Below are 13,020 nucleotides of genomic sequence, written 5' to 3'. Positions count from 1 at the left end.
CCACTGATACTGCTGAGAAATGCAACAACTAATTGTATCAACTAAATGTATCAACTAAATATAACAACTAATTGTATCAACTAAATGGAGCAAATTGTAACAGTTCAGATGCTCGTGGATCACGGACGGAGCTGCCAGACTGAAACCCCAGGGACTTGGGAAAATGGTAAAAATAAATAATGGAAAGCAACTGATAATAGTGTTTGTTTATGGTGAACAATCTGAAAACAACTCAAATGAAAAAAGTGTTTGAAAGGTGAACACCCCATTTAAAGAAGAACTCAACCCAAAAACTACTCATTTTCCAAATGAAAGTTAATGTAATTCTCAGCAACTTTCCAATAGACATTCACTGCAATTATGGCATGTTTTTTATTTGCATTTGTTTCTTTTCTCTGGTTCTCACTCATAAAACATTGTAGCAAAAGCAAGTTTCGCTCCAGGCCTGTTAATCAGCTGGCTTCTACTACATTGTTTCAGGAGTCATAACCAGGAGTGCAGAGAATATAAACAGACAGGCAGTTTGTTTAATGACATTTGCACTTTACTTTTACTTGGTTTCCTTTATCATAACTACTGGATGCATTTTTTGAGCAGAACTGTGCGAGCGTTGTCTGGAATATAAACAGGTGTGGGTGTTTATATAAATATATATATACACACATGCATGGGTACATCTCTGCATTATACATACATGTGCAGACACACAGCTACATATAAACACGCCATGTACATGGGCACTGGCTCATCTTGGCAATAGCTGAGACTTAATGGCTTCTATGTTAAGGGCACAGACTGTATCATCTTACATCTCAAGGGTTAAGTCTCTCTCCTCAGCAGAGCAGCCTCATATGGACAAGCATCTAATTCTGGCACATACAGACCCCGGCCTCCTCCCTGCCGCCAATCTGTATATTAAAGTGTAAGCTCTGAAGGACAGGATTCACTACTCTCAATGGTTCCCTTTCCCTGTATTGTATCTCATGCCCCTCTGTATTTTAAAATATAAGCTCTACAGGGCAGGATTCCCTTCTCCCAATGGTTCCCTCTTTCTGTTTTGTATGTGTCCCTCTGTATATTAGAGTGTTAGCTCTGCAGAACAGGATTCTCTTCTCCCAATGCTTCCCTGTTCCTGTATTTTATCTGTGTCCCTCTGTATATTAGAGTGTAAGATCTGCATAGTCAGAATTCTCTTCTCCCAATGCTTTCCAGTTCCTGTATTGTATCTGTGTCCCTCTGTATATTAGAGTGTAAGCTCTGCAGGGCAGGATTCCCATCTCCCAATGGTTCCTTCTTCCTGTATTTTATCTGTGTCCAACTGTATATTAGAGTGTAAGATCTGCATAGTCAGAATTCTCTTCTCCCAATGCTTTCCAGTTCCTGTATTCTATCTGTGTCCCTCTGTATATAAGAGTGTAAGCTCTGCAGATCAGTATTCCCTTCTCCCAATGGTTCCATGTTTCTGTTTTGTACATGTGATCCTCTGTATATTAGAGTGAAAGCTCTGCAGGGCAGGATTCCCTTCTCCCAATGGTTCCCTCTTTCTGTTTTGTATCTGTATCCCTCTGTATATTAGAGTGTAAGCTCTGCAGGGCAGGATTTCCTTCTCCCAATGGTTCCCTCTTTCTGTTTTGTATATGTGTCCCTCTGTATATTAGAGTGTAAGCTCTGCAGTGCAGGATTCCCTTCTCCCAATGGTTCCCTCTTTCTGTTCTGTATCTGTGTCCCTCTGTATATTAGAGGTGTAAGCTCTGCAGGGCAGGATTCCCCTCTCCCAATGGTTCCCTCTCTCTGTATTGTATCTGTGTCCCTCTGTATATCAGAGTGTAAGCTCTGCAGGGCAGGATTCCCCTCTCCCAATGGTTCCCTCTCTCTGTATTGTATCTGTGTCCCTCTGTATATTAGAGTGTAAGCTCCGCAGGGCAGGATTCCCTTCTCCCAATGGTTCCCTCTTTCTGTGTTGTACATGTGACCCTCTGTATATTAGAGTGTAAGCTCTGCAGGGCAGGATTCCCTTCTCCCAATGGTTCCCTCTTTCTGTTTTGTATCTGGTTGCTGGGGTGAGTTCACCTAACAACAGGGAAGGGAAAGCTGGTTCATGTCAAACTGGAGAGCAAAAAGTAAGGGGGGGGGAAAAGTAAAACAAGTGAAAAAACAATATATGTTAAACAAACAGGACCAACTGCAAATGGCTTTGAATGTTAGTGTATCATCACAATTAGTAATGGTAAGGTGAGCTTCCCCGTTAGAGAGATACAGAAGTAGGTAGATAGTCAGTTCATGGGGACAGAATAACAAGGGGACACTCACTAACCTAACTGACTTGAGCAGCCGGTGTTTCTTGATATCCTCTTCACTGAAGGAGAAGTGCATGCTGGGTGTTCTCCGTACCCGCAGGGTGCCCCGACTTGAGGAGGGCATAAGTTTGCTTGTAGGGCTGCAGTTCTATAACTGGGGCAGAGCTTGTTGTCTGTGCTGAGCGGCCGTCCCGGAGTTGCACTACTGTATAAATGTCACAGCTCTGCTCCCTCCCTCCTGCCCAACTCTCTGACACAAGCCCTGGAAATGGATTCTCAGAACTCTCACGGGCCGGCTTCTTAACATCTGGGCTACAACTCACTGTAACTCACCCCATGGAGCATATTAATGGGTGCATTTTATTTACTGTATCTCATACGTATCAATGCATCATGGGAGAATCTTGCAGCCGCCTACCCTCTCACTGGGGATGCTGGGAGCTGTAGTCTAACAGAACTCTATGGAACTACATAGTAACGTTGTGAGTTAGGTTGAAAAAAGACACACGGCCAAGTATTTTAACCTGCCTAACTGCTAGTTGATTCAGAGTCTAGTTAGCTAGTTGATCCAGAGACTAGTTAGCCAGTTGATCCAGAGACTAGTTAGCCAGTTGATCCAGAGACTAGTTAACTAGTTGATTGAGTCAAGTTAGCTAATTGATCCAGTCTAGCTAGCTAGTTTATCCAGAGTCGAGTTAGCTAGTTGATCCAGAGTCTAGTCGGCTAGTTGATACAGAGTCGAGTTAGCTAGTTGATCCAGAGTCTAGTTGGCTAGTTGATACAGAGTCTAGTTAGCTAGTTGATCCAGAGTCTAGTTAGCTAGTTGATACAGAGTCTAGTTAGCTAGTTGATGCAGAGTCTAGTTAGCTAGTTGATCCAGAGTCTAGTTAGCTAGTTGATGCAGAGTCTAGTTAGCTAGTTGATCCAGAGTCTAGTTAGCTATTTGATTGAGTCTAGTTAGCTAATTGATCCAGTCTAGCTAGCTAGTTTATCCAGAGTCGAGTTAGCTTTTGATCCAGAGTCTAGTTGGCTAGTTGATACAGAGTCTAGTTAGCTAGTTGATGCAGAGTCTATTTAGCTAGTTGATCCAGAGTCTAGTTAGCTAGTTGATCTAACTGAGTCTAGTTAGCTAGTTGATGCAGAGTCTAGTTAGCTAGTTGATGCAGAGTCTAGTTAGCTAGTTGATCCAGAGTCTAGTTAGCTAGTTGTTCCAGAGTCTAGTTAGCTAGTTGTTCCAGGGTCTAGTTAGCTAGTTGATGCAGAGTCTAGTTAGCTAGTTGATGCAGAGTCTAGTTAGCTAGTTGATCCAGAGTCTAGTTAGCTAGTTGTTCCAGAGTCTAGTTAGCTAGTTGATCCAGAGTCTAGTTACAGGTGTTATTATAACACCCGTAACATCTGGAAACAACAAGGAAAGAGATTTTTTGCATTATGAAAGGAAATATCATTCTAAGCAGCTTCCCAATATATATTCACTAGTCATTTTCACTGGTTATAAAGATATCTGTAAATGTAATTGCTACTGAAAGCAACTTCAGTCCCTTTGCACTGTCTGCTCTTACTCTTGAAACAATGTAGCACAAGCTGAATAATAAATATGAAGGGGAACTGACATCTGCTTCATTGTTTCAAGAGTCACAGCTCTGACTCCAGCTCCCCTTCTGCATTATACAGTCCGAGATTTGCAGGCAGTCGGTGCAGGGGGCGTGGCATGCAAATAGTAACTCCTCCCCCGTCTGAGCGCTGGGATATCACACAAGATACAGGGAGAGAGTGGGGAATGCAGCTGCCAGTAATAGGGGGGAACTGGGGAATGAGTGTGATACTGTAATAGTCTAACTGTCAGTTTACTGATATACACATGGTAAATACTGGCAGGGGCTCTGCAGGTTAAACCCCCCCACCCCTTTCAGCAGAATTCTGCAGGTGCACAATCCCCCCCACTAACAGGTGAAATGAGCTGTCCACTATATAACTACAGTAGCTACAGGGCTACAGGATGGGCAGTCTATGGGGGGAATTCACAAAAGTGATGATATTGAGACTAAATAAAAATGTCGCATTTCCCACCAAATTCACAAATCTCCACTTTTTGTGAATTTGTCCTTTAAACACAGATTTTGCCTTTCGCACGACATTTTAACAAAATTTTTCTTGACTTTTGTCTTTACCTCTAATTAAACCCCTGGAAATTTCAATAAATTGGACTTTCCGGGGGGAGGGGGTTAATTTTACCTAGGAAAATTATACATCGGTTTTTTTTCAGGTTAACCCGGTCTTTCATAATGTGCCTACGTGTTTGTGTAATTCCACTTCTGTAACAAATGCTATGCAAATGAAATGCTATTTTGCTTAATATAGGAATTTGTATCAGAAATGTTTTAATATCTTAGATCAAGTGTCTCAGAGCTGCTGAAAGGAAAAAATTGGGAGGCTTTACTTTTCCTTTAGATAATAAACAAGATAACTTGTTATATAATGCAAGTGTGAGTTAAAAATTTGTTACATATAAAATTGTATAAGGACAGAGACACACGTGGAGATTCGGGGAGATAAGTCGCCTGGCGACAAATGCGCTGATTTCTTTTTAATGTGGACACAGACACATGTAATCGCCGAACGCAGGTTGGGACGCAGCATGTTGCATTTTCCCTGTGTTCGGCGCTTACATGCGTCCGAGTACAGTCGTATTTCAAAGAATTCAGTGTGTCTACTCCTGCGCTCCCCTGCGGCTGAACGCATAAAACTGGAACGCAGGGGAGCGCAGCTTCAAACGCCCGTGAGTAAGGGTATAGGAAAAGCGGAGGTTGAGTCGGAATTTAGGCAGATTTCTGGTTGTGAATATGGAGAAAGTATTTTACTCCGGTTTACCACCACTTTCACTCCAAAAATGGTCTCTCTCCACTTCTGTGACTTCCCCCCTATATATTCATACTCTATATATTCATATTCTTTATATTCATATTCACTATATTAATATTCTATATATTCTGATTCTAAATATTCATATAGGAATGCAGTGGGAAGGGTGTGCCTGATTGGCTGATGCATTGGCACATGTTGGCATAGTCTCACCCAGGAATGTGTATGAGCTGATGCTGAACTACAATCCTAAATGTGATAGCAGGGCCTTGTGAGATGTTCTGTCATGTAGTTCAGCAACAGCCTCAGGCTGCACATTCCTGGGCCATCCCTACCTTCCCTAGTCTTGTTACAACTCCCATTGCAGACTTATGAAATAAACAACACCGCCACCTTGTGGAGACTCTGGGTAATTTCTCACATGTGACACAGTGGGTACAGGGGAAAGTCGTTATTTACTAATTCATTAGTTATTTGTTTGTGTTGGGTCCCGGCTCTGTACAGTTAGTGGACAGTCTGGCAGCAGGAGAGCATCGGGGGGAATCCTGGGGGGTTATTATGCATTACAGTAAAGGGCACAGACTGTCTCTTATGGGAACTGAATGTAGAGACCTCTCTTGGCTCCGCTTTTACTATTTATAGTGAGAATTTACAGGATATCCCACAGCCTGAAGAGCATTTAACCTCCAGTATTACAGTATTGCCAGTGGAATAACTAGATATTACTGGGCCCCACAGCAAATTATTTGTTAGGCCACCAAAATGTATAGACATTGACCTGTTTTACCAATGTTTATTGAAATTGTATATGAATTTGGGCCTCATGGGGCCCCTGCAGCCACAGGGTCTGCTTCCGCTGTAGTTACACCCCTGAGCATTGCCTTCTATGTGATGCCATCCACATGTATTTATATAGTGCTACTATATGCCAGAGTGCTGTACATTAGCATAGGTAAGACTGCCCAACATGTGCCTCTCGCTCAGCTTAAAGGGGGACTATCGAAATTTATTTCTTCATACTGAAATAAGAAACTTTCTAAATACACTCAATTAAATATTCTGTACTGTTTCTGAAATAATCAAGTTTATATTCACTATTCCTCTCTCAGCATCTGTTTCTCTTCATTCTCTCTTCATGCAGCAGTTGGGTGTCAGATATTTATTGACAGTTAAATCCAATATATCTTATAGGGGGGCTACTTTTGCCTAGAACAGGGGTGTCCAAACTTTTTGTAACGAGGGCCAGATTTGGTGAGGTGAGACCAAGTGGCAGATCATTTCACTAATGTGCCCAAATATTACTGTTACGGCTACAAGATTCCTGATTGCACTGTGCACTGGGGGGCCACATTATTATTAATTTCATGATGGAGGCTGAGGGCCAGTGTAAATTTGAAAATGGGCCGCAATTGGCCCCCGGGCCTGACTTTGGACATGTCTGGCCTAGAAGATGTATTAGTGCTCACTCTATTAAACTCACCAGACATCATGTCTCTCTACATGCAGAATTTGTGCAAAAGGCAGTTATTTTGTTTGTACTGGAATCAGTTATTTGAGTGAGCTCTAATACATCTGCTAGGAAAGGAGCCCACCTATAAGATATGTTGGATCTAACTGTCAATGAATATCTGACACCCAACTGCTGCATGAAGACAGAATGAAGAGAAACAGATGCTGAGAGAGGGATAGTGAAGATAAACTTGATTATTTCAGAAAAAATGCAGAATATTTAATTGACTGTATTTACAAAGTTTCTTATTTCAGTATGACAAAGTTTATATTACATTTTCATTTTCGCGCTACTTCCCCTTTAACTAATGGGCCCCCAGGATCCTGTTTGTGCCATGCAGCTACCACTTGCACCATTGCCTGCTTATCTGAGCTGCAGCTGATTATGTCCCAGCATGAGTGAGATATAGATCCGATATAGATCAGAGTATATAGCATACGGACTGCAGCACAAGACTTTTATGGCCCGGCATATGGTTCATGTGGAACAGGCTCTGTGACATCATAGGGCTCATCCAATCCCACTGCTCCCGGCTGCATATGTCTGACTCTCTCCATCCAATCCCCCCCAACAACAAAAGTTTGCCTCTGCAATACACAAGAGCCTTGAATATCTTGTAAATTATATCCTTATAAACCATGAGTAGTGATGTCATCAGTAACAAACGGTGAGTAGTGATGTCATTTGTCACATGACTCACTAACACTTGTGTATTATAATAAAGTGCCCCTTGTTGGGAAATATGAGGATATTAGAAGTAACCTCAGAGTTCCATGACCTGTATAAAAGCACTCGACCTTCAGCCTTGTGCTTTTATATGGTCATGGAACTCCTCAGTGACTTATAATATCCTTATATTTTAAAATAGGGGGTACTTTATTCACTATAGCAGTGGTGCCCAATCAGGATCTACCAGTAGACCTTTAGCTGGTGATCAGTAGATCTCAAGACACTGTCAACAAACAGCTTGTCTATATCACCTGTTTCATTCCTGTTTCATTCATATATTTATTATGTTATGGTTACATAAGAAATAGTTGTTTGTTAAATATATAGTGAATAAAGTACCCCCTATTGTAAAATATAAGGATATTATAAGTCACAGAGGAGTTCCATGACCATATAAAAACATGAGGTCGTGGAACTTCGAGGTTATTTCTAATATCCTCATATTTTTCAACAATTGGTACTTTATTTATTATAATACACAAGTGTTAGTGAGTCGTGTGACAGAAATGACATCACTACTCACCGTTTATAACTGATGACATCAGAACTCACCGTTTATAAGGATATAATTTACAAGATATTCATGGCTTTTGTGTATTATAGCAATATACATGCTCGCATAAATGAATATAATATGTAAGTAATATTTTCCATGGAACAGAATGCTAACAATGCTTTTATGGATGTAGATCATAATGGGACAACATCAATCAAAGTAGACCCCGCATTTGTAAAGTATGGGCACTTCTGCACTATAGAAACAGTGTCATCACTTATAATCACTGCGTAATGATGTAATTTGTGTCACATGACTCACTGAAACTTGTATATTATGATAAAGCACCCCCTGTTGTAAAATATAAGGTTATTAAAAGTCAGCCTGGTGCTCTTCTTCAGGCCATGGATCTTCAAGGTGAGGCTTTATCATATCCCCCAATAGATATTTATGGTCCTGCTATCCCAAGGGCACCACCAAAATCTGTAATGTGACATCAGTCCCCTAAATGAAAAAGCTGGGCCAATCAGCATAGCCTGTCTGCTCCACAACATGGCACTTAAAGGTGCCAAAAAATTCAAGTGATTTAAAGTAATGAAAATATAATGAACTGATGTTCTGCACTAGGAAAAACTGCCATGTTTGCTTCAGAAGCACAGGATAGTAGATAACAGATAAGTACTACTATAGTTTATATAAATAAGCTGCTGTGTAGCCATGGGGGCAGCCATTCAAGCACAGGATACACAGTAGATAACAGATAAGTACTACTATAGTTTATATAAATAAGCTGCTGTGTAGCCATGGGGGCAGCCATTCAAGCACAGGATACACAGTAGATAACAGATAAGTGCTACTATAGTTTATATAAACAAGCTGCTCTGTAGCCATGGGGACAGCCATTCAAGCACAGGATACACAGTAGATAACAGATAAGTACTACTATAGTTTATATAAATAAGCTGCTGTGTAGCCATGGGGGCAGCCATTCAAGCACAGGATACACAGTAGATAACAGATAAGTGCTACTATAGTTTATATAAACAAGCTGCTCTGTAGCCATGGGGACAGCCATTCAAGCACAGGATACACAGTAGATAACAGATAAGTACTACTATAGTTTATATAAATAAGCTGCTGTGTAGCCATGGGGGCAGCCATTCAAGCACAGGATACACAGTAGATAACAGATAAGTACTACTATAGTTTATATAAACAAGCTGCAGTGTAGCCATGGGGGCAGCCATTCAAGCACAGGATACAAAGTAGTAAAATCAGTGTGAAATGAACATTAAGAGTTTCCGCTGGCAAAGTGAAGCAATTCTTATTTCCATGGCAGGACTTGAGCATCCACACTCAATAAATCTATGCCGTATAAAACTCCATCTGCAATTTCATATCTCCCTCTAGTGGCAATAACTGGCCATTACAATCCCTATACTGGGAGTGTATTCAGGCTTTGGGAATGTATACACATTCAGTAGGAGCAGCAGGGACAAGAGCTGAACTATTTTATTCACAGAACACCCTGACGTGCAGCAGGAGAAGTTTCTCAGCAGTTATCCAGCACTCTATTTGCTAAAATAGTCTTTTGACTTTTTTGGGTGCATGCAACAAAATATGTCACGTTCACATACCTCCATTCAATATATACACAAATTGCAGCACTCCAATTTGGTATTGAAACCGCTTTTATTCCAACAACATCATAGCGACGCTTCGGATACAACAGATCCTTTTTGAATCTAAACACAAAGTATCATCATCACTTCCTTTATACCCACAGCACCTAGTGGCAATCACATAGCATTGCATACATTGTATAATCATATATCACACCATCATTATTGTAACTTTACTTACATGACATATACATCTCCAATGGATTTAATAACCTAATTATAGATATTAATACAAATCATATATCATGATTGCAATATTATATCTTATCTTAATAGCAGTGATTCAATCAGCAGTCTATTCTCTATATCAATAATTCAATCAGCAGTCTATTCTGTGTCACCAATCGGTGTATCTTGTCGATGTTCTATAGGGGATAGGGAGTATCCCCTATAGAACTAGGGGGGGGGGGGCCTGGCGCAGGACGCGCAACCGGGCCCCCCCCCTTACGCCCGGAATCAGTCCGGAACCCCCCGGAATCAGTCCGGAACCGCCCGGAATCAGTCCGGAACCGCCCGGAATTCGTGGCTCGCGAGCTGCTGGGGGCCCTGGCCCAATCGCACCCCCTGCTCCCCTGGTAGTTATGTCACTGGTTGGAATACAAGTGGTTTTAATACCAAATTGGAGTGCTGCAATTCATGTATATAGTGCAGCAGGAGAAGCCCAGAGACAACAAACAGACATTTATTTGCACTAGATGCACAAGAGGACATGATTCCCAGATATCTGAGCTTCCGAATGCCAGGCCCTTAGTAACACTTTATATCAGCTCCTGTGCATTCCAAGGCAGGCCCGGACTGGCTATCTGTGGGTTCTGGCAAATGCCAGAGGGGTTGCTATAATGTCCCAAAGAAAGTCAGTATTTAGGGGGCTGTTTGGGCCTCTATGTGGCTGATTGGGCCTCTTTGTACCTGATATACCAGGGCCTATTTTAATTCTCAGTCCAGACCTGTTCTAAGGGTAAGAGTATAACTGGGGGGCCAACCCTGAGTGCGGTTTCAAAGTCCCAACATTGACAAGTTGATATGGTCCAACAGGCCTCTGTAGGCCCCAGTGTATGACCCGATTATTGGCCCCAGGGACAATTACTAGATCAGCCCAATGAGGCCTTGTGTGTGGCTGGCAACATGTGACCCAGATCCTCTCATTTGGTGACTTTATCACAACGTCACTTGTTATTGTGTCATTGCCGAAACCTATGGCTTTTCCACTCCTGCTGATTTCAGATGAATTCTACAGCTAAGTGAGCGGCTCCATCAGGCCCAACATAAAAGGCAAAGCAGCTGAGCACATCAGGAAGGCTCCATATTGTAACTCAGCAACCTCACAGCAATGATACTAAACACTGTGCAGAACATGAGAGGAGCACAAGTGTGTGCATTACAGCTAAATACATGTGGGTGTATTACTGTATCATACACGTCTATTTACGTCCATAAAGTCAACGCTACATACAGATTGCTATGGGTGTAAGGAATGAAATTGTTCCCATCATGCAGTTCTCTGTGCCTCACTAAAGCAACCGTTGGTTTTCTGTCTTGGACCACGGAATTGAAACAGTGTGTTCTGAGCCACTATCATGGGGCCTCCCCTGTGTGCCATATTACTGGCCTGGTAGCCACACATGTTATACTGGGAGGCAGGAGAATGGCAATGGTTAGTATCCATGTCAAGAAGAAGTCTTTACTACATATCACTAATAGGGGTTGAAAACTTATGGAGGACACAAATCAATATGGTGGCAATATGGAGCAAATGGAACATTTATGATGGGCTTCTATGGAGCAATAAGGAGGAGAAATTAAATGAAGGAGTTATATGAAGGATTATATGGAGCAATAGGAGGAGTTATAGGGAGGTTTATAAGGAGCAATAGGAGGAGTTATAGGGAGGGTTATATGGAGCAATAGGAGGAGTTATAGGGAGGGTTATATGGAGCAATAGGAGGAGTTATAGGGAGGGTTATATGGAGCAATAGGAGGAGTTATAGGGAGGGTTATTTGGAGCAATAGGAGGAGTTATAGGGAGGGTTATATGGAGCAATAGGAGGAGTTATAGGGAGGGTTATATGGAGCAATAGGAGGAGTTATAGGGAGGGTTATATGGAGCAATAGGAGGAGTTATAGGGAGGGTTATATGGAGCAATAGGAGGAGTTATATGGAGGGTTATATGGAGCAATAGGAGGAGTTATAGGGAGGGTTATATGGAGCAATAGGAGCAGTTATAGGGAGGGTTATATGGAGCAATAGGAGGAGTTATAGGGAGGGTTATATGGAGCAATAGGAGGAGTTATAAGGAGGGTTATATGGAGCAATAGGAGGAGTTATAGGGAGGGTTATATGGAGCATTAGGAGGAGTTATGGGGAGGGTTATATGGAGCAATAGGAGGAGTTATGGGGAGGGGTTACAGTATATGGAAGAATAGGAGGAGTTATAGGGAGGTTTATATGAAGCAATTGGAGTTATACGGCACAATAGGAGGGGTTATATGGAGGAAGTTAATGTAGGTAAGGTATACAGAGAGGAGATATAGAGTGGGATGGAGAAATTTCAAGTATATTTTACTCTCACCAAAATTGCAGGCTCTTGTATTTGCGGAATTCCCGGATGCTCCGGTTAAGTCGTAGCTTCTTTAGGTAAGTCGGAGATGAACATGGCAAAAATATTGGTGAAAGTGGTGGCTTGTCTTTGACCTTCGATATGGCGCTGGGTGGCTCAGAAGATGCAGATACAACGCTACCACTTCTCTTTATCAGTGCCAATTCTTTAATAGTGGGCAGGCACGTTTTATTCAAGGCAGAGACACATGGAGGGTCTGGATCCCCCATATTGTATATAAGGCTAGGGATTTCTTTAAGGATATATCCTTGCTTGGCTGACGGGACATATAGACAAGCACTGAATGAAAAAGAGAAACAATATACCGTATCTTCAGCGCCACATAATGATCAGTTGTAGCGGTTCCTTCAGTAATAAAGTATTTTGTTATTTTCCCTTAAAGCTGAAAATGTGATGCCACAATCCTGTACGAATCCTACGAGAGAGGAATTTACAGCTCCTGAAGCAACAGCTGAATAAAGAACTGATGAGAAGTGAGCGTAAGAGAGATGAGAGAGCTCTTCAGTCCTCTCGTGAGATCTTCACACCCACCCTCCTTCCCTTTGCACCCAGCCTACCACTTTCTCCTTCTCAGCTTTGGGTGCTGCTTGGGGTGAGAAAGGTAGTCCTGGCACGGTGGCTCCTCACAAGGTGGGAGTTGTATAAAGTTTAAAGTCCTTGTTTGAACTGGTGCGGCGCAGAGAAGAGGGGGCAAAGTTTAAGGAAGGAATTTAGAAGAAGGATGGGTCAGCTATTCTTCAATAGAGACCATCTGCATGCTCGCTATCCTGAGAGCAAGTTATTGGCTGTGCTCAGTTCCCCTCTGTCTGACCACAATGCTTCCGTCTGT

At 42.1% G+C, this 13,020-nt stretch overlaps 1 protein-coding gene across 3 annotated transcripts in view; it reads right to left on the bottom strand.

Annotated features, from left to right (window-relative positions):
• Positions 1-13,020, bottom strand: part of pde4a.S (phosphodiesterase 4A S homeolog) — a 315,334-nt gene that overhangs the window by 48,748 nt on the left and 253,566 nt on the right. The window contains exon 1 of one of the 3 annotated variants that reach the window (XM_041587688.1): positions 12,144-12,993. The exons of 1 other annotated variant lie outside the window; for it this stretch is intronic. In XM_041587688.1, coding sequence (XP_041443622.1) covers positions 12,144-12,400 — 257 coding nt within the window. In that variant the 5' untranslated portion in view covers positions 12,401-12,993. 3 annotated transcript variants of the gene reach the window in all.

Source organism: Xenopus laevis, chromosome 3S, assembly GCF_017654675.1.
Source record: "Xenopus laevis strain J_2021 chromosome 3S, Xenopus_laevis_v10.1, whole genome shotgun sequence".
NCBI classification, from domain to species: domain Eukaryota; kingdom Metazoa; phylum Chordata; class Amphibia; order Anura; family Pipidae; genus Xenopus; species Xenopus laevis.
This window is presented reverse-complemented; position numbering and strand designations above follow the sequence as displayed.